We start from the raw sequence: 22,530 nt of genomic DNA on the forward strand, positions 1-22,530 counted from the left end.
CCCTAGGCCTGCCCATCCATCTTACCTATGTTTTATTGATTTATTTATTTAAATTTATTTCTTTGAGAGAGAGAGAATGAGCAGGGGAGGGGCAGAGAGAGAGGGAGCAGGCTCCACACTGTCAGCCTGGAGCCCATTGGAGGGGCTCGAATTCACGAACTGTGAGATCATGACCTGAGCCAAAATCAAGAGTCAGATGCTTAACTGACTGAGCCACCCAGGAACCAAGTCTTACCTTCATTTTAAGTTGTTCAAGGAAAAGAAATAATTCATAAGGAAAAGTAAGTTGCAAATGAAAAATATTGTTTACAAACAACAACAGCAAAATACAACAGAGAAAAATAAACTTATAAATAGAGAGAACAAACTAGTGGCCGCCGGAGGGGAAGGGGCAGACAGATAGGTGAAATAGATGAAGGGGATTAACAGGTACAAAAAAAGAAAAGAATTAAATATTGTTAATGATTTGACATGGCCAACTGAACAAAGATTTACCTAGATAAAATTAATATGTTGATATAATTCTGATGAAAATGCTTTACTTAAAACACCCTTGAGAAAAGAGCCTGTCCCTGGGCCCAGATGCACTCTCTGTTGTTTACCCATACTGGTTTTGCCTGGCCTGATGGAATGTCTTACCTATTTTCTTCTTGTCTAAATCCCAGACGTCAGATAGGATCAGCTCATATGCCAAGTTTTAGGAAGGGCTTGTCCCTAACTCATTCTCTTCTTCCTTCTCAGAATTACTGTTGTCCTTCTTGTCTTTACATCTCATTTAGAAGCAACTACATTTATTTCCATCCAATTTCTATGTACCTTATCAACTTGAATAAATTGCAAGCTCTCTGAAGTCAAGGTGATATCTTTTAACCTTTTGTATCATCTCTAAGCCAAAATAGGTGTTCATGTTTAATGGATTAATTGGTTGATTTTCTCATCATCCTTTCACAGCACATTTTATAACAGGTCTTTACTTGTAGCTTTTAGAAAGGATGCCAGAAAATTGGTCTAATACCAATGGGACTCAAGAGGATTCTTTTGATCCTGAGTCATCTCCTAAGATCTAGATAGAATATAAAAGTCAGAAGATTGCTTTGTGGTTCATATCAGACCTAGACATGACCTGAAATTCTGGAAGCCCTTGAAATGATAGTGAACATATGTTAAAGGAGGCAAAAATTTATTTTACCACTATCACTTTCTTCCCTGCCTCAAACCCACCTGTTATTCTCATAATGGCCCTTATGAGTGTGGAATAAATGTTAAGGTGCTCTTGACTTCTCTTTGACCTTCTTTTCTCAGTAAAAAAAAAAAAAAGCCCATCTAATTTTGCTTTTTATAGTTTGCTTTTTATATCAGGGCCACAGGGTACCTGAACCAGATGACCTATCCCAGTCCTTCCAGGCTTCTTCACAATCAGCAGAAGAATCAAGGGGCCAAAATATACCACCCAAACCCTACTATAGATATTTTAGGGTATTTCCTTTCAGCTTGTTTTGTTTCCTTCCCCAATGTGAGCTTATGTTCTTGGCTGGAGAAGTTGTTCTATCTCTTCTGTTTTTGTTTTTGTTTTTCATTTAACATGACTATATATGCTTTCCGCCTTACAATTTTTTTTTGTAAATGTTTCTAATGGTTGCATAAAATCTCTTAGGATGGATATGCTTGGTTTATTGCTCCTTTGTAGATCTACCGATTCATTCAATATTTTTTAAAGTTTATTAATTTATTTGAGACAGACAGAGGCAGCACAAGTGGGGAAGGGAGAGAGGGAGATAGGGGGAGAGAATCCCAAGCAGGCTCTGTGCTGCCAGTGTAGAGACTGACACAGGGCTCAAACTCATGAAACCGTGAGATCATGACCTGAACGAAACCAAGAGTTAATGCTTAATCGACTGAGCCACCCAGGTGTCCCACATTCAATATTTTTTGAGTGCTTACATACCACAAGCTTTGTTACAGGCACTAGGAATAGAGTAATAAACAAAGCAAAGTCTCTGTCTTGATGGAGGTTATGTTCTAGCATTCTAGGTGCGGAAGAAGACAAAATGAATAAACAAAAATATGTATGACAATATGCTAGAAGTGTCTTAAACCATGATCAAGTGGAATTTATTCCAGAGATCCAAGGATGTTTCAATACCCACAAAGCAGTCAATGTGACACACAATATTAAGAGAATGAAGGATAAAGATCATATAATCATCTCAATAGATGCAGAAAAAAACATTTGACAAAAATTTGACATCCATTTATGATAAAAACTCACAACAAAGTGAGTGTGGAGGGAATGCACCTGGACATAATAAAAGCTACTTATAACCAGCCCACAGCTAACATCATACTCAATGGTGAAAAGCTAAAAGCTTTTCCTCTAAGGTCAAAAATAAGACAAGGATGTCCACCCTCACCACTTTTGTTCAACCTAGTATTGGATGTGCTAGCCAGAGCAATTAGGCAAGTAAAAGAAATAAAAGTCACCCAAATTGGGAAGACAGGAGTAAAACTGTCACTGTTTGCAAATGACATGATATTTTATATAGAAAACATTAAATACTCTATCAAAATACTGCTAGAACTAATAAACAAATTCAGTAATGTTGCAGGAGACAAAAATCACTACACAAAATCTGTTGTGTTTTTTTACACTAATAAACTATCATGAAGAGAAATTAAGTAAATCCCATTTACAATTGCATCAAAAAGAATAAGATACCTAGGTATACATTTAGCCAAGGTGGTGAAAGATCTGTATATTTAAAACAAGACAGTAGTGAAACAAATTGAAGAAGACAGAAATAAATGGAAAAGTATTCTGTATTTATGGATTGGAAGAATTAATATTATTAAAAATAACCATATTACCCAAAGCAATATACAGACTCAATTGCAATCCTTACTAAAATTCCAATGGTATTTTTTACAGAATAAGCAACTCTAAAATTTGTGTGAAACCACAGAACCCCGAATAGCGAAAGAAATCTTAAAAAAGAACAAAGCTGGAGGCATCATGTGTCTTACTTTCACACAGTAAAACTATATCACAAAGCTATAGTAATTAAAACAGCATGATATTGGCACAAAACCAGACACATAGATCAATGGAACAGAACAGAGAGACACATATATATGGTTGATTAATTGATGACTAAGAACTCAAGAATGTACAATGGAGAAAGGACAGTCTCTTCAATAAATGGTGTTAGGAAAATTGGACAGCCACACGCAAAAGAATGGAACTTGACCACTCTCTTACATTGTACAGAAAAATGGATTAGAGACTTGAATATAAGACATGAAACCATAAAACTCCTGGAAGAAAATGTAGGCAGTAAGCTCCTTGACATAGGACTTGATGATAACTTTTTGAATCTGACAACAAAAGCAAAAGCAACAAAAGCAAAAATAAACAAATGGAAATACATGAAAGTATAAAGCTCCTGGACAAAAAAAGGAACCCATCAACAAAATGAAAAGACAACCCATTGAACTGGAGAAAATAATTGCAAGTCATATATCTGATAAGGGGCTAATATCCAAAATATACAAAGAACTCATATAACTCAATAGCTAAAAGACAATATTTTAAACAAATAGGTAGAAGAATTTGCAATGACATGGATGGAACTAAAAGGTATAATGCTAAGCAAAATAAGTCAGAGAAAGGCAAGTATTTCACTCATATGTGGAATTTAAGAAACAAAACAAATGAACAAAGGGTAAAAAGAGAGAGAGACAAATCAAGAAACAGACTCTTAATTATAGAGAACAAATTGATAGTTAACAGAGGAGAGGGGGTGGGGGAATGGGTAAAATAGGTGATTGGGATTAAGAAGTGCACTTGTCATGATGAGCACCGGGTGCTGTGTGGAATTGTTGAATATTGTATACAATATATATATTAAATTAAATAATATATTAAATATATAAATATAAATATAATATAAATTATATATATTAAAACAAATATATAGTAAACTATATAGTATAGTATAGTAAAATAAATACTATATAGTATAAAGTATATACTATATAGTNTTCCAAAGAAGACATATATAGATGGCAAACAGGTACATGGAAAAATGGGAAATCATTCATCATCAGGGAAATGAAAATCAAAAGCACAATGAGATATCACTTTACACTTGTTAGAATGGCTATTCTCACAAAGACAAGAACAAGTGTTGGCAAAGGGGTGGAAGAAAGGGGATCCTTATGCACTGTTGATGGGGATGTAAGTTGGTACAACCCCTATGGAAAAAGGTGTGGAGGGTCCTCAAAAAAATTAAAACCAGAACTACCATTTGATCCAGCAATTCTCTTCTGGGTATTTATCAGAAGAAAACGAAAACACTAATTGGAAAAGATATATGCATGCCTTGTTCAATGCAACATTATTTACAATAGCCAAGATATGGAAAGAACCTAAATGTCCATTGATGGATGAATGGATAAAAAAATTTGTGACATATATGTATGTGTGTATGTGTGTGTGCGCGCGTGTGCTCGCACGCGCGCACAACGGAATATTGTTCTAGCATTTGCCATTCATGATAACATGAATTGACCTTGAGGGCATTATGCTAAGTGAATCAAATCAGACAGAGAAAGACAAATATTGTATGATCTTTCTTGTATGTTAACTCTTAAAAAAAGAAAAAGACAGAGAGAGAAAACTCAAGCTCATAGATACAGGAAAAAGATTGGTGTTTATAAGAGGTAGGAGTGGGGAACCAGGAGAGATAGTGAACTATTTTAGGGGGAGGGGTTTAAAGAAATTGAATAAGTCTTTTTTTCCCAACAGTGTAATTTTTCAAAAGTAAAAAGGGAATGAGAACAAAAAGGAGACAAGTTTAGCAGTAAGGATTTTTTTTAATAAAAGAAAAATCTAAGAATGTACACTTGATGATAGAATCAGAAATAAGTTTGACTTGAATTGATATCTTACACCTTATTGGGGAGAGTAAAAACTCAAATTAAAAACATTACATATCAAAAGAACATTTCCTTGCTGATATTATAGCTGACACTGTATGGTCTACTTTTACCTTTCCTCTGAATGGCAAGGTAACAGAAAGCAATAATAGAGGGAAGAAACAGAAAATAGCTGGGATGAAACAGAGAAGTCACAGTGGGAGACCTACTATTAGGGTCAATTAATATTATTCAACTCAATTATTTGATTTACTTTTTAAAAAATTGTTTAATGTTTATTTATTTTTGAGAGAGAGAGAGAGAGACAGAGCATGAACAGGGGAGGAGCAGAGCGAGAGAGAGAGGGAGACACAGAATCTGAAGCAGACTCCAGTCTCTGAGCTGTCAGCACAGAGCCTGATGCAGGGCCTCAACTCACAAACCGTGAGGTCATGGCCTGAGCTAAAGTCAGACACTTAACTGATGAGCCACCCAGGTGCCTTTATTTGATTTACTTTTAAAAATATCTTTTAAAAATATCCTTTTATGTGTTCAGTATGTTCTCCTTAAGGTTTCACACTGGTCAATATTCTGAGGCAGAGAACAGATTCCACTCTAGACAATTTGAGTAAAAGGATTTATTACGGCATGTCAGATGGCTTTGTAGAATGATTGAGATGGTTGAATAGAAATCTGTAGGATGAAATTCCAGAATCTATTTTCAAGTCTGTACTGCAGAACCAGGCTGCTTCTCTTACTGTGACCAGGAAGCTGCTTGTCAAATCCGGAGACCTCCCTTCTTATGTATATGAACACAGGGCTGCCTCAGTCTGCTAAATTAGCTGCAATTATTCGTTCTGGAACAACATCGCTATGCTCCAATCAGGAAACTTTATGTGGCAAAATCAAGAAGCTTCAGGGTCCCACATCAGACCACCTTTTCTAGAATCAAGCTGTTTCTGCCAAATCAACAAACCTCAGAGACAGAGTGTGGCTGCGGAACTATGTCACATTTGTTAGAACTATGTCACATTTGTTAGAACTATGTCATATTTGTTAGAATGCAGGTCCAACATCCCATTTATCTCAGTTCAAATTTCAAGTCTCACGTGATTGCCTGTGATATAGAACCTGAATCAAACGAGGATCACCAGCTGAACATAAATTGGAGAAATGTTTGTTTCAGCTTTCCACTCTTCACAGAAAAGGAAAGTCACAATAGAAAACAATTGGAATGCATATTCTGGGCCAACCTTCCATAACTGCACTAGACTTCATCCTAACTTCTCCACATTCATCTTTGAAAAATTCAAACTTTTTTTGTTGTTATATAGAGAATTATGTTTTTTGTCCGTTTTAAGCATAGTACCAATAATCTAGAACATTCTTACTATAAGTAAGTGCTTAATAAATATCTATTTTATTGTACATGTATGTATGTATGTATGTAGGTGACAAATATATATGATATGTCAGAGGATATTGAGTGCCAATAGAAATATGAATCAGGGGATAAGACATAGCTAGAGGGAGAAAAAGTGAGGGCAGTTGTTATTTTATGTAAGATAGCCAGAGAAGGCCACTTTGATAAAGAGATACTTAGCAAAGACCTGAAATAAATAAAATAGTAGTCATATGAATATATCATAGAGGGAAAAGTAAATTCAAAAGCCCTCCCTGAAATGGAAGCATGCCTGGCTTGCGAAAGGAATAGCACCAAGGCCAGGAGTGACTTGAAAGAAAGGCGCGTGGTGGTTACATCCTGCAGGCCATTATAAGCCTTTAGGGGGACTTTGGCCTTTTCCCTGCATTTGATAGAAGACACAGAAGAGTTTTGAACAAACAAGAGATATAGCATGACTTAGGTTTTGAAAAGATCATTCCAGATGTGTGGAGAGGAGCCTGAGAGTACGGTGGGGCTGAGAGGTAGAAGCAGGAAAAATAATTAGGAGCTGTGATCCAGCAGGCAAGAGATGATGATGGCTTGGCCGTGAAGGTGAGGAAACTGCTGAAGGTGATGAAAGTGGTTGACTTTGAGGTTTCTGGAAGGCTTTGCTGATGAATTCGATAGAGGGTACAAGAGAAGAAAGCTTAAGATGTTAACCTGAGCAGTAGGAAGAATGGAAGTTGTCACCTCCTCTGGTGTGGGAGACTGTAGGAGAGCCGATCATGTTGAGAGGTGGGTGGCAAGCAGAGGTTCAGTTTGGGATGTGTTCGCTTTGAGATGGTTATTAGACATCTCTGGGGAGAGGCTGAGTGTGCAGGTGGAGAGGGATGAAGGAGGGCGCCTCAAGTTCAAGAGTTGTCAGTTTGACAGAAGGCTGAGACTAGCCAGGAGACTGGCTCAACTCAACCAGGGCTTCATGTATATAAGAGAGAACATTTAAGCACGAGGCCAGAGTCACTCCATGTTTAGATGTTAGGGAGTGAAGGAAAGACTAGCAAAGACTGAGAAGGAAGACTCAGAAAAATAGTATGAAGATCAAGAGAGTAGAATCCTGGAAACCAAGTGAAAAACGTGTTTGAAGAAAGACGAAATTATGAACTGTGTCAAATATTATTGATAGGGAAGGCAGCCATAAGTACCAGTTTGTCCAGGATAGTTCCAGTTTATGCCTTCGTCCTCGATTAATTACTACCAGTATTCTTTTCACACTTAAAAGTGATCTCATTCAGACGATAAATTATGTGGTCTCCTGCAGTGGACACGGAGGTGTGCTGTTTAGATCATCTTTCAAGAGAACCTGCTATAGGGAGCCCGGCTAATTGACACCTCCAGCTGCTGTACTTTCAGATCTAGTGTGACATTTATGTCAGGTCATGCTTCCCTCACTCCATTTCCCTCCAATGACTGAATACGGAGGAGTACCAGAAATGCACCATTCCTGCCCGATGTGGACGTTATTGACCGCTAACAGGTCATTTTGACTTGGGGACCCCCTTTCAGTCTAGCTGAGACTTTCCCAGAATTGCACTGCCATCTGAGGCTATTTTCTTTTCTTTTTTTTCTTTTTAAATTTTTTTACATTTTAATTTTTCTGTGGTTGTATGTAATTTACTTTATAATTTTATAAAGGCCCAAGAGCATATACAACATTTGCATTAGTACAGTTTTATGCATTAAACAATGTTTTAACAAAAGCTATTTTCTATCCAATCCTCCTTTCTCTCTCTCCTTAAAGGTGTCAGGCTAAGTGGAAACCTCTGAAACTGCTGTCCTCGTTTCTCTCCCCTAGCCGAGTCAAAACAAAGTCAGATAAAAAGTCGAAACCTAGGGGGGGACAGTGGTTAGCGCCATCATTAAAGATCTAAAGGCTGCAGGGTTCAAGGCTTCTATTGTATCACTATTTAATTCACCAGAGTTCCTGCAGAAACTGCCTGGCTCCTGGAGAGTGATATGCATAACAGGAGTTAAATCAAATAGAGCTCCAATTATAGTTGCTGTGCCAGATGTAGTATCTTTGCTAGAACATATTAATAAGGCCTCCAGTATGTGGTATGTGTCTTGGAATCTGCTTATCAGAAAATCTTAACTGGTGTATCACTCTATTGATGAGACAGGTAAAAGGATTAGTGAGAACTGATCTTCAGATTTGTATGGATGTATGGAGCTAGCCGATGGCCTTGACTGTTGCATATGTAGAGGAAGCTTCATTAGAGTGGGTAAAAGGACAATGAATAAGTAAATGGAGAGAGCGAGAAGATGACTCATGTCAGGTGTTTTGTCATTTAAAGGGAACTAAGAAATAACTGGAAGGAGATGGGCTTAAGGGAGTTTTTGTTCTGTTTTGTTTTTGTTTATGTAAAGGCAGGAATATTGCAACCTGTTTTATATTAGTGGGAATGATTCAGGAGAGAAGGCAGACTGATGATGCAGTAAGAAGAGATGGTAATGGTTGAAGTGATATCTTGAGCACAATGTTTGGGAAACAAGTGCAGGAAAATGAGATTTGACCCTAACTGGCTCCCACTAAAAGTGGTGAGCTCCCCACTCCTTTTAATGAGAGGATTCTCTTTACTGCAGCAGGCTTCCAGATAGTTTTTCTTTTCTTTTCTTTTTTAACTTTTACTCCAAACCTCAGCCCAACTTTTATTTTTAAATTGGCTTGCACATAATAAAATATTAAAAAAAATTCAATAATTTGAGTGTGTTTTTCACAATAATTGGTGGTGTCAGGGCCCTTCCATCAGTTTCTGGGTATGGAGGAGAAATTGCCTGGAGTAAAAACAGGATTTCACACTCCACCAGGCGAGGTGGGATAACACTAGTAATACAGAACCTTTAGGCAGTAGTCCTTAAAATTTCAGAAATCTCCATAGAAAAGCAGGTAGAGTATAAAAAAAAAGTCATATGATACTAGATGAAAAAACATCCAATCATTTTGTGGGATGCATTACACACTGAGTAAAATGTGGTAGGTGAAGAAAAAAGAAATAAGATTGTACATAGTAAAACTAAACCACAACAACAACAAAATACATATTTTTGTTTTCCGTCCCATTTCATGATAGGGTCATTATTGGCACAGGGCCGATAACATAGTTGCCAAAAAAAAGGGAAGGCTATAGCAGTGAGAATTAACCAGAAGAGAAATAAGCTTATGACCTTCCCATTATTATAATTGTTGTTTTGAGCCATTGTGTGTTTAAAATTTTAAGATATGTGATTTGCTTTGCCTGAGTGAGAACTATTTTAATTTCAAGTATTCTAAAGAAGTTTCTAAATTATAAGAGTATTTTACTAGTTGTAAATACACATAGGGACCAAAGCATAGATCCCATAAATAAATGTTGGTAAAAATTTCTACATGGTAACTAGATCATACGAATCACACAAATATTGATTAGGAATAAAAAATGTTTAATTCTTTAGTTTTGCCTTCCAAAAATTTAGTTTACCTTCAACCTAAATTTTCTCATATTTAATAATTATATATTTATTGATTTATACAGTTTGGGTAGGAAATGGAAATGATAATGACAGAAGAGCATAGTTTGAGCAAAATGACTTTAGCCATCTGAAACAGTGGGAGATAAGTAGAACCAGAGAGTACTAGGAGTTCATAAGAACAAAACAAAAGAATAAGAAATATGCTGGTGCTGCTTTCTCAGGAGGAAGTAAATGAGTTCCAGGAAGCCAATGGAAATTTGGACATCTTATTTTTGTCCTGGGGGACTTTTGCTCCATAAGAGTTTATTGGAAAACTCATAGAGATACTCTCACTTGAGGTAGATATGACATTAATTGTGAAGAACTTGAGATTTTTCGCTTAATGAGTTAAACTTGTTTTTTTAAAGGGAAAAACTCCAGATAAAGGGTAATGTTTTACCAAAGTAGTAAGTGTTGTAGTAAGTTTCATATATATATATATTTATTTATGTATATTTATATATTTCTGTAAACAATAGATGTTTCTCTAAACATTAATATTTTAGTAAAAATACTTTACTCTTTCCTCGTCAAAGAGAATCTGTGTCTCTTCTTAAAGTGAGCTTGGATTAGCAGAATCACCTCTGCTCACTCGGCCAGAGGCCGCTCTGCCTGGATTGGAAGTTTCTGCCGGGGTTCAGGGGAAGGCTGGAAACAACTGGAAGCTGTTCCTAAAGGCTGCTTTGCCTTTTTAGGGTATGAGGGTCTCTCTGTGTTTAGGATAACATGATTGACAGCTCCACTCCAGCTCCAATTAGCACCCTATAATTTATTAGCTTCTGCTTTCAGATTATGCGTTAACTTTACAAATATTTCAACCACGGAACCAGCAGCTATCAAGTGTCTCTTTCCTGATCCAGCCCTCTGGGGCAGGAGTGAAATACAAGGAAAGAGCGGTACAGTTGGTCTGTCAAGTGAGAATAATCATTTGTGTCTGTGCCTGTCTGAGGGCACGGTGTCTCTGATTTCCCTTTAGGTCTGCATCAGCGTGTGAGGGCGTGCGTGTGTGTGTGTGTGTATGTGTGTATACACGCGTGTGCATGTGTGTGAGAAAGAGAGAGAGATTTGTAGATAGATTCTGTTGTGAGGATACTATATTTATATTATTAGAGTTTAATTTATTCATGGGGAAAGGTGAGATTCATGTTTGCTTAGCCATGTTGCTTGTATAAATGTCAAAACTTCAGTTATGTATAAACAGCAAATCTAATAATGATATTGCCTTGGGGACACTTATTTCCTTTATTCCAGAATTTAGGAACATGTAATAAATAATGAATAACATTAAATCCTAAATGTCTTGCAAGGAAAATGGAATATATAGAGTATGGATTTTGGTAAGTATGATCAAAATGTGAATTATTTGCATATTATTCAGAGTGAATTATTATTAACAGAGTGTTAATGCAATTTTATAAAGGAATCTTAGGTTTTTTTGTTTCACTTATCTTTTTAAAGTTTACTTATTTATTTGGAAAGAGAGAGCATGACTAGGGAGGGGAAGAGAGAGAAGCAGAGAGAGAAGCCCAAGGAGGCTCCACGCTGTCAGCATGGAGCCCTAGTTGGGGCTCAATTTCATGAACAGAGAGATCATGACCTGAGCCTAAATCAAGAACTGGTCACTTAACTGAGTGAGCCACCCAGGCGACACTGATTTCATTTATTTTTAAAGTCTTTTCAGACATCTTTCAATTTTCCTTTAGTGTTTTGACACCATAGGAATTATATATAAAATGCAATTTATAGAGGGGCACCTGGATGGTTCAGTCTGTTAAGCTACCAACTCTTGATTTCGGCTCAGGTCATGATTTCAAGGTTTGTGAGTTCAAGCCCCATGTTGGGCTCGGGGCTGATAGCCTGCTTGGGATTCTCCCTCTCTCTGCTCCTCCCCACTTGCTTTCTCTGTGCCTCTTTCTCAAAGTAAATAAGCTTAAAAAAATAAAGTGCAATTTATAGAAAAAGCATTTATAAGGAAAGTAGTTTGCTTTAATAAAACTTCCTAAGTTTTATTAAACTAAGTAATCAATCATTAAGTGTTAAAAAAAAATTCTTGTCTATTTTGATAGGAAGGGTATGGGTGGCTGCACATGAATGCAGGGTTTATGATTCTGAGCAAACTGGAGGTTAAATTGATCTTAAGAGTTGTTTCCTCAGAAAAAAAACGAGCACAGAAAGTGCAGTACTCACCCAGAAAGAATGTCAGGAGAAGCTTCCAGTCAGGGGATCTAAGTTCTAACATCCACCACCTCTGCCCTCCTTCCCATCCAGGCCCAAATCAATCTTAAGTCATTGCTAGAATTTGCCACACGTTGAAATAGAACTTCAAAGGGGAAATGAGACAGGCTGGAAACTCCTTTTAAACTAAAGGAGTAGAACAGATAGAGTTCCCTGAAGTTGGGTGACTGAGTTCTCAGCCAGAGGGCAATCGGCAAAAGGATTACTTGGTGGCGGAGAGCTGTCTCTCCCCTTTTCATCACCTCTCCCTCAGTGGAGGCCAAGCGCACAGGGAAAATTGCGTGAGGAGGCTGCCTGTGCCAGCGGGGGTGATGGGAGCCGAAGTTTTTCTTTCTCTCAGGCTCCCAACCAGGTCTAACACACATGAAATCGTCATGTTTGCCTTTTCTCGTGTCATATTTCATACCCTTGAGTGTCCTTTGGTCAGCTACTAGTTTGCCTTCTCTAATCTGCATCATTTCGTGAAAATTAACGACAGGCATGGGAATTCTTATTGCGCGTGGATTTGGTGGGCCTAAAGCGTGTCAGTCAGGACTCTTCATTCACCAAGGTTCTCTCTGATGCTCTTATTCCACGGACAGAATCATTTCAGTTCTAGGTCATCGTGCATTTCTACTTTGGGAACATACAACACTGAGGGAAATGCTGTGATCCGTGTGTCCTATGTGCCAGGTCACTGGAGTCTGGATGGTCTGTTCAGGACTGCTCCAAAGGCCAGTTCCAGTGAATGAGTCTCCTCACCGGCAATCTGATATTCAGGTCAGATGCAGCTCAGGAGAGAGGTTTCAGTAATCAGAACCCCATGGCTGGGAAAATGCTCCCTGTGGGTCCTGATCAGAGATCCTGTGAGTGCTGTCCCAGTCTCTTCCAGTGGGAACTACTTGGAGACAATGTCCAGCAAAGAACGCATTACTCTGCTGTCTTCTCTAATTGCACACTCAGCGGCAAATTCTAAAAAGCAAGCCGGAACTTAATGCATTTTATTTATGCTTGTATATACCAGTGATCCGTGCCAATGGAACATGGATTAAAAAAATCCACAGAGAAGTCCAAAGTTAATTTTAGTTATTGGTTCAATGTCCAAACCTCAGGCTAACTCTTACATGACTTGGTCAGGTTGGGTGTGAAGAGCTTCAGAGCAGTGAAGTCTGGGAAATACTGGTATGAATTAATAAGAGAAGCAATAATAATTCCCTCCTGGAGGAGAATGGCAATCTGCATCTGACTGAATAGTCTATAGTTAGTATCATTTGATGAAGGGGTGTGAAAATGTCCTGTGATAGTTCCTTTGAGACCAGGGATTTTGTAAGTTCCATGGTGTGTCAGCTTTTGCTGCCCTGGCTCCTTGCCTTCCTTATTCATCTACTTTGGAGGGCAAAGTGGACCCAAGTGTGAGCCACCAAAGACAAATCAGAAGAGGACAAGTAGTAGTTATTGCATTGGGTTGGCATCCTGGCTCTGACACTTACTGGCTGTGTGACTGGCAAATTATTTCTCCTCTGTGAGTCTCTGTTGTCTCCTCAGTGAGAAGGGGATCATGATAATACATATCATATAGAATTGTTATGAGAGTTAAAGGAGTTAACCTGCATGCAAAGCCCTCAGACCAGTGCCTGAGAAACAGTCAGCATTAGCTATGAGTGTTATCACATCTGGGTGCAGCATGACCATAGAGTACCTTCCATATAAGCAAAACCAGTGATAGGTTCTTGTAATGACCATAATGATGGAAAGAGGGGATGGGTAACTCTGCTAAGCCATACACCGAGTAAGGTCCCTTACTGCCCCAGCTCCTGAGATTATCATCCAAGATGAAATGTATCTGTTTCTCATGTTACAGTGAAGGTCAATGTTTGAACTAATGTTTTAACAATCTACAAGGGCAACTGGAATATAACACAAAATATCTCTCCTGGTCACTTCAGTGAATGAAGTGAACACAACTTTGGCATCAAGAGAAAGTTAAGAGAAAGGCCACTAATTTCTTAAGCAATATCTCTCTCACCTTTCCTTTCCTTTTTTTTTTTTTTTAACTCAGTGGTAGGTTTGGTTTCTTAGCCTAGCTTATTAAAATATAATAGAACCAATATTCCAAAAATACTTTTTAACTGAATACTGTCTTAAGAGTCTGAATTTAAGAAGTAACAATAATAATAAATGTGTACCTGACTGAATGGTCCACAGGTAGCGCTTTCAGTGCCATCTCTGCTTTTTAACCCAGTGAATGCTAACAGATAAGCCCTGGGGCTTCTGTGGGCCACAGTTGTCTCATTTGTGAAACAGAGTTGGGCTGCCTAACTTCTCACCTCCAGGGTCGATGTGAAGTGGAAAAGGGTTCACAGGTTTCACAGAATGGCAAACACTTTGGAAAAACACAAAGCACCATACACACACACACACACACACACACACACATATCACACATATGTATATACATAAAGTCATAGTACTTACTGACATTGGATTGTACTACTATAAATTATTTTATTCTACTGGGGAAAAACTAGGACATTTATTTTCTTCTTATGAAATAACACAGTGACCTTGTAGTAAAGAGACATCTTTAATGTTTGTTCCTTCTTCCTCATCGCCTTCAACTTTGCCCATGCACAGACCCCTTCCCCTGTCCCAAAACTAAAGTGACCAAATCATGACCACAGAGACTGAGGAATATTCGAGGTATTAGAGATTCCATGGACATTTCTTCCCTTGGTGGTGATTCCTAGGTCTTCACAGAGACAGTTGGGGATCTCTTGTTGCTTTTTTTCGTCCAGAGGAGGACAGAAGGAGAGACAGAATTTGTGGGAGAGAAGGCAGAGAAGGGTTTCTTCTTTCATCGTAAAACGTTCCTCGTAAAAAATATGATATATATCTACACACACACATATAAAATATATCCGGTGCAATTGCAATCGTTGTGCCAAACACTGGGAAGTGCCACCTTGGTCGATGTATTTCTGGAGTTTTAAACAGTTGTCCAACAACAGCTGCATTTCAGTAAGACTCGGGCAGGTGGCTCCAGATAAGCCACTTGCCACTCACATTTAGGCTGAGGCTTCCATGTTCACAGTCCAAAGGAAAAAAGTGTGTCTTTGTGTCTGGAGTGGGTGTTGTAGGCAGGAAGGGAACTGGAGGCTATGAGGCGAGGAAGAAGGGATTGGCCTCTTTTACTTCTCTGCCGCAGTCTTGGGTGCAAATACAAATACATTTCAAATGTGAGGATACTGATTATCAGTAGTGCTACGGTCACGCTACTTCATGAAATAATTCACATCAGCATAAAAAATATTCACACCAAAAAGTCTCTGTTTGTCCTCCTCTTTCCAAGGAAACTTACGACATCGTATCACCTAAGTGAGCTCCCCGCAGATATTTCCAGTGATTTGCCCAAAAGTCATTCAACAATATTGAGAGTCTTTGGATCTGCTCTTTCCACAGAAGGAATTATGGTTAGGCAATATTTCTGTAGATGTATGTTTTGGTTTTCCCAGTATACGGAGAAGTTTGAAGTCTCTGCCTTCCCCCATGTCCTCATCCATGAAGTGAGAGGCACAGATGTTGAGCCTCCACGGCTGGTCAGAAGGGAAAGGGAAGGGGAAACCCTGGGTCAGCAGATCAGCTCAGGAGGGATGCACCACAGAGGGAATAACGGCGAGCTGCAAACCAAGATCAGAAGCTGTTACAAACCCACTTGATTTCAGCTGAGTGCCAGCAATTGCTCTACGCAGAGACCTACAGGGGAGAAGGTGGGCTGGCTAAAACCAGTACAGATCCTTGCTTTTGTCCTGAGGCTGCAAACCTGAAAACAGAGAGAAAACAAAAGGAAGGGAAAGAGAGAGAGAGAGAGAGAGGGAGAAGAGAAACAGAGAGAGAGAAAAGGGGTTGGGGGCGGGAAGGCACAGGTATTTAAGGAAAGAGAAAGACAAACACTAGTTTTATTGCGAATGTCACAGAATTCATCTAAAGGGCATGAATGAAAGTAAAAGCAAAATAGAAATGTCAAATCTTCACCGGAAGGAAGGGTGAGTGGGCAACACTACATGCCAATGATTGCATTTATAATATAACCATTTTTTTGGGTTATGCCCTAAAAGTAAAACAAGCAGAAGAGTAAGCCCTTTTTTGAAAGTACCTTTCAAATTCAACCTATTAACTCAGAAATTCAGTATTCTCCTTAAGTTTTACATTTTAAGAGACCTATTTAATTTGGTGATTAAGCTGATAACAAAATCATATTTTCCTTTCCTTATAATTGTCACTAGGAGACAGTACCCCCCAAACTCAGAAGATTGTGAACTACACTCTGAGCAGGTCCTCTAGATCAGCGCTGTCCAATAAAAACACAATGAGGGCCACAGGCAGAATTCTAAAATTTCTAGCAGCCACATTGAAAAAGAGTGAAAAGAACCAGGTGAGAATGAATCTTCGTAATATATTTTATTTAACCCAGTATGTTCAATATGCAACGTGTCGAAAGTATTTCAACATGCAGTCAACATAAAAATATCAGTGAGATGAATTTCACATTCTTTTTTGGTACAGTTTTGAAATCCAGTGTGTATTAGGCACGAAAGCACATCCCAGTTCCTTCTGGCCACATTTCAAGTGGCTAGCGGCTACAAGATTGAACAGCGCAGAGCTATAGTACCTTTCAAACAAATGTATTTATTTATTTATTTAAATTTAATGTCAAAAAAGCCTACTTTCTCGTTCTGCCCACACCGACGATACTAGGTCATCTGTCTGCTGAAGCAAAACCCTGCCATGCAGACCCTTGGGCCACAAGGTCACTGGGGTCTCCAAGGAGAACTAAGATGGGGCCGGGGCTCAACCCAGGGTCGGACACAGGGCAGGAGGGGTCCGGGGAGGCCAAGCTCCCTCTCCCGCTTACCTGAGTCCACGCTGAGTCCCAGACCCTGGGCCACGTCCCCCGCGGGGCTCGCGAAGGGTCCCCCCGGCGCGGCCCACGCTGCGCCGGTCGGCTCGCCCTTGGCGGCNGCGCGCCGAGGGCGCTGCCCAGCGCGTAGGGGTGGTGCGGGTGCGCGTGGTGCGGGTGCGCGTGGTGCCAGGGCTCGGCCGCGCCCTGGTGCAGGTGGCCGTGCAGCGCTGCCGGCGAGAAGGGGTCGGCCGCGGCGAAGGGCAGCTCCGAGTGCGCGGTGGCCAGCGGGCTGCCCAGCGGCGCGGGCACCGGAGCCTGGTACGCGCTGTTCCAGAAGGAGGCGGGGAAGCTGCGCTGGCTCATCGGGAAGGAGCCGTCTGCAGGCAGGCGAGGCGGAGGGGAGGAAAGGAAGAGAGGAACGCGTCACTGCAGGTAGATGGAAGCGGGAAAGCTGAACGCGCCAGGCGGGCAAAAGGAGGGCGCGTGGCGGCGGGGAGCCGACCCGCTGCCCGCCCACGGGGGTGGCGTCTTTCTGAGCGGGGCTGCACCCTGCGAATTCGAGGTCGAGGCACAGCAAAATGGGAGAAACTCTTTGGGAAGGAGGGCTGCTTCCTCGGATTTTGCAGACGCGTTTCCAGTACGGAAACCCCAGGACAGGTTGGGAGAGGAAGAGGGGCGAGACACCCCTCTGCAGTTCCAGTTTTGGGGCGCAGGGAGATTTCTCCGACAACGGGCTGCGCTGCCTCGGCGGCCTCGGGGCAGACACGGCCTCCCTTTCCCAACCCGCAGCCTCTTCCCCAGCTAAAGATACCTCTTCCCGCTCTTGGTCGGCAGCCTAGCGATTTCACTAACCCCTCTCGCGTTTCAGCCTTCCCAGCTCCAGAAAATGTGCCCCTCCAAGACCTCTGATAGACTGGAAGTCCATCGACATATTTCGAAGTCTTGCTATTATTAGCCTCCTTTCTAGAAACCTTCTTTCAAATATTTTTTTCCAAGAACTCAAGCAAAAGAGTAAACTAGACATATTAAAAGGGCAGCTGTATTATTTGCAGAGGGACACAAAGGGACAGATCTTGCACGTTTTAAATAATATTTGTTCGTTAAAGTGTGGATGCCAGGAATAATAATAATTATTATTGCCAGTATCACTGTTGACTCCTAGTGCCTGGAAGCATTTTAAGAGAACAGCACTTAGGTCAAATGTGTTGCCTTTTGTGTGGAAGGGGAGGGAAAGAAAGATGTAATTCTAGGGACCTGTATTGAGCACCTCCTTCTAGGGACGCCATTTGCAGCACATACTAGAGAATTCAAAATACATTCTAAGTGGCGAACTGTCTTCCTGTTAAAAATATTTAGGCAACTGGAGAATAAAAAGAATGTTCTGTATTCAAAACTAATGATTTGGGATCTTGTCTAGGTAAGGCTTGCACAAACTGTCAGACACTCTCAAGAAAAAAGGGAGGGGGAGGTCATTTCCCCCCAAATGTAATGTTTGTTTTCCTTTTTACAACAAAGGCTTCATTTCTCAGCTTGGTACCCACCAAAAATTAAGTTTAGTGAGAAAGTTTGTCTCCTTGTCCTGGAAATTAAAGGGGATTGAAAATTCAGAATGGAAGGGAGATTTAGTTGACTTGTCCAATTAAATCATTGTCCCAGGCTAGAGAAAGCAGTGCTTTCTGAGAAGGGTAGAATGATAAAGAGGGGGTGTGTTTGGTGAAAACGCTTAGAGGTGTTTTGGCTCTACCTAAAGTTTTGTTTCTTTGATACTTTAACTTTCTTACTGAAAGACATTTTCTGCTTCAAGATTTCCTAAGGAACTGAAACCTGGCAAAAAGCATACGGACGTTTTAGGAGACATTCTTCAGCAGGTTTTGCTGACAGTGGGGTCTAAGCCTTTTTTCCTCTGGGCAAATTTTCAGGAATTGGTAAGAGCCCTGTAAGTTGTTGTAGATGCAGAACTTCCTCAGGGTTTGGGAGAGTAGTGGAAACCTCACAGCACACTTACACACATTTTTCTATTTGTTGAACAGCCATCTCCAGGGATAGTTAAGAGAGCAGGTATTATTCTAATTTTAGAGACCAGTAAATGGAGTGACCTCAGAGAGGTTAAGAGACTCGCCCAAGGTCATATTGCTGGGAAGTGGTGGAGCCAGCACGAAAACCCAGGACTCCCAATTCCAAGGCTAGTGTCTTTTCTAGGTCACTGCTCTTCTTTGCTCTGCCTCTTCAAGGAGAGATCTTTCTTCATTCCTTTTACTCACTCTCCCAGCAAGGCCATCTTCAACTCCTCTGACACTTAGTATTCCTTCAGCTGCCTTCCCTCAAGCCTCTGTAGGTGGGCCCCAGGCCGAGAGGTCTTTCTATTTGCTCTCAGAAGCGGGCCCTTTACTCACCCCGCCAGGGCCCCGAACTCCTGGGTGCTTTGCTGCTTGTACAGCTTGGGGAATAGCTGCTCGGCTGGCTCAGGGCCCTGCTGAAGTGCTCGTCCACCACGGAGCTGATGTCTCCCTGGAAATAGGTGAAGAGGACGCAGCGGGAGTTGATGTACTCTGCCTCTGGTGGGCGCTCTTTCTCTGGGCTGCCTTCTTCCTCTTTTATGCTGGCTGGAGTTTGGCTGGAAAAGGAGGAGCTGCCGCTGCCACTGCTGTTGCTGGGGCTGGGGTTGCACTCTTGCGCTTCCTGCATTTTGGAGTAATAAGCTAGTTTCTGCTCAAAGAGACAAAGAACAGAGAAGTCAGTTTGAAAAGAGATGGCAAGTTGGGTTCAGATCCCTAAGGTATCCAGGGGAAAACTGACATTCATGCGTAAGCAAGCCCCTGTGCTCAGTAACACGCGCGAGCTTCTTGAGAGGCAGACTGCCTTTCTTGGTGTCTCTGTCTCCCCAGAATTGCCGCTAGACCGCAGGCAAAGCCCTCTGAATGTGTCAGGGTAACGGTCCCAGAAGATGCCTAAGTACCCAGTATATAGGCGGAGTTTGGCCGCAGAGTCAGGCTCAGGGCAGACGTATTTTAAAAATCAGGCTCCAAGCAAGGGCATCCAACTCCAGTTAGGGCCTGATTGTCCCCTGCTTCAGAATCCGAGGTAGATGCACAAGATGCAAGATTTTAAGCATCGTTGTGACGGAGCATGAACATACCAAAATCCACTCCGTGCAGCCAGGACTGTGAAGGAAGAACTGTGACAGAGTATGAGATAGTTCCATTTAGGAAAGAATCATGTGGGGGTAAACACGTGGAATGACATCCTGACATGGATCATTTTAATAATGCAAGTTGATATTTGTTTGGTCATCCATAAAATGTCCACTTAAAAGTCTATCTCAGTTTTTAAAGAGCTCTTCTTTTAAGCTAGGAAAAACCAGTGGGCTCTGAGCACTTCCACTCTCAACATCTCTATGCACATTGAGGAAACAGGTGATAAAAAGGAGAGAAAAAGATCTTGGCTGTGAGGTTGAGGGAATTGTGGCTGTCTAGTAGCGATTTTAAAAACCAAGTGTGGCTGCTGAAATAGTTTCTTAGAAACGAGCAATGGACTGAACGTAGTGTTAAAGCATTTATGTAGGCACAGATGGCCTCGAAGCGGGCTGGTCATACAAAGATGAACAGAGATCTTAATGGAATAGATTATTGGTCCAGGGCCAGGGAGGAGAAAGGACCAAACGGACAGAAAATCAACCCATCTCTCCTCTTTGCAATAGTCACAGCCTGGGAAGGAGCCATCTCAGTCACTGAAGCCAAAAGACTGTAGTTATTTAGTAATATCACCACTTCCACCACATTCCCAATTGGTTCATAATGAGGGACTCTGGTGATTCCCCAAATGAATATTGTGAGACTAAACAAACTCCTAGATGGAAAGTTTAAAAAAAGGGGGGGGGAGAGAAGGAAAAAAAAAAGCAAAAAGCAAAACCTACTCGTTCCATCATTAATTCAGCAGGAAATTTTCAAATAGATGTTCTGAATTTGCAAGTAAAATGGGCAAAACTTGGACTGGGGGTCCGGATGCATTTCGGTCTCTCTGAAGCAGGGGTCCAAGCCCTCATTTTGGAATCTGCTCGGGACCCCTATGGCCCCCTGGGTGTGTGAACTTAATTCTTTTACTGGACTATGGTCCTCAGTTTTTACTACACCAGCTGAGGAAATGGAAAGAAAAAACCGGTCGTCCAGACCCAGCCCTGAGAAGAGATAGTGCAATTATGTAAATAAAATGCAATAATTAAACGAAACTTCAAGAATTTGCGGAATTGGCGTTAAGTGGTCTTCTTACAGGTGGGGTTGGGAAGGGCAGGACAGCCTGATGTAGCTACTCAGCCTCTAGAAAGGCGAAAAGAATACTAATTATCTTTGAAACTCTCCTCTGCCAAGTCATCTTGCACCCCAATAATAATCCCCAGAACTTTGCAGAGCAAAGATGATAAATCCCATGCTTTTGCGCAGTTCTCCTTGTAACGAATTCTCTGGTTCCGGAATTAAGTGGCCTGATCCCTTGAGAATTTAAACGGAAAAAAGTTACTCCTTAGATAAGCTTGCAGGGATGTGAAGCCAGGTCTTTGCATTTCAGACAGAAAGACAGAGAGACAGGTCTTTGCTTTTGTTCTCTGGTCACTCTCACCTTTGAGATCAAAGTTTGCTTTTCCCTGCGCGAGCGTCAATCGCAGCTCCCTACTCACCCGCACCGAAGAACTGGGAGTCCGACACACAATCCAGCTTGCGCGAACCTCGTCTGATTTCCCCCGGAAGGACGGGGCGCGCATTAACAGGGCTTAGCTGCCTTCCCGGGAGAGCAAGTGGACTCGCTACGGGGGTTAGCTCAACCTTCCGTGTGGCAGCGCCGGCACTCCCCGCACCCCGCGGCTCCCGGCGCTGGGAGGACGCCCCGGACCCGTGCGGAGGCGCCCGGGACCTCGGGGTACGCGCGGTGCCGCGGAAACCCGGGGCGCGCCACGCGTCTCCGAGGTCTCGGCTCCGGGGAGACACGTACCTGGTGGTAGGGGGTGTAGGCGGCTGCAAAGTAAGGCTGCGGAGGACCATAGACTTGGTACATAACATCCAGACAGCTCATGGCTCCCCGCAGCGGAGACGGCGAAGTATTTTATCATCAACTCTCGGTCGGCGGAGCGCGGGGATGCTGCATGGGCGGCGCTCGGGCTCGAGCCCCGGAGTCATCGGCGGCNCTGCGCACCCCAGAGCTTGAGCCTGGAGGCTTCGCACCGCGAGGAGTGTGACTCCTGGGCTAAAGCTGCAGAGAGAGGAACCCAGAGAGACACAGAATGGGAGAGAAGGAGGAAGGAAGGAGTGCGGAAGGGGGGACGTGGGGGGCCTCGCACTTGGGGAGAGGAAAAAGTTTGATGCGTGGTGGCACAGGTCCGTTGGGAGACCCCTGGCCTCACACTGGAGATTTAAGAGTGTGTGGTCCGGGAGTGGCGACGAAGGGCAGGAGCTCTGCTCTGCGCGTCCGGTGCGCGCCGGGAGGCTAGAGCTTTTCCCCAGGAATCCCCTAGGGGATCCCGTCGTCTCAGACTAAAAGTCGGGAGTCCGGAGACTCCTCCCCGGAGCGGAGGAGCTCCCTCTGG

The 22,530-nt window shown here is 41.8% G+C and overlaps 1 protein-coding gene across 1 annotated transcript; it reads right to left on the reverse strand.

The window, feature by feature from the left end:
• Nucleotides 1-15,637: 15,637 nt before the first annotated feature.
• Nucleotides 15,638-22,019, reverse strand: VGLL2 (vestigial like family member 2). Its single transcript, XM_077770864.1, is given in 5 exon segments — nucleotides 15,638-15,735; nucleotides 16,971-17,078; nucleotides 17,081-17,335; nucleotides 19,352-19,664; nucleotides 21,939-22,019. Coding segments are annotated over 5 exon segments (798 nt in total). The 3' UTR covers nucleotides 15,638-15,694.
• Between the last annotated feature and the right edge of the window lie 511 nt (nucleotides 22,020-22,530).

This window comes from Crocuta crocuta, unplaced genomic scaffold (assembly GCF_008692635.1).
Source record: "Crocuta crocuta isolate KB4526 unplaced genomic scaffold, BGI_CrCroc_1.0 scaffold562, whole genome shotgun sequence".
In the NCBI taxonomy this organism is placed as follows: Eukaryota; Metazoa; Chordata; class Mammalia; order Carnivora; family Hyaenidae; genus Crocuta; species Crocuta crocuta.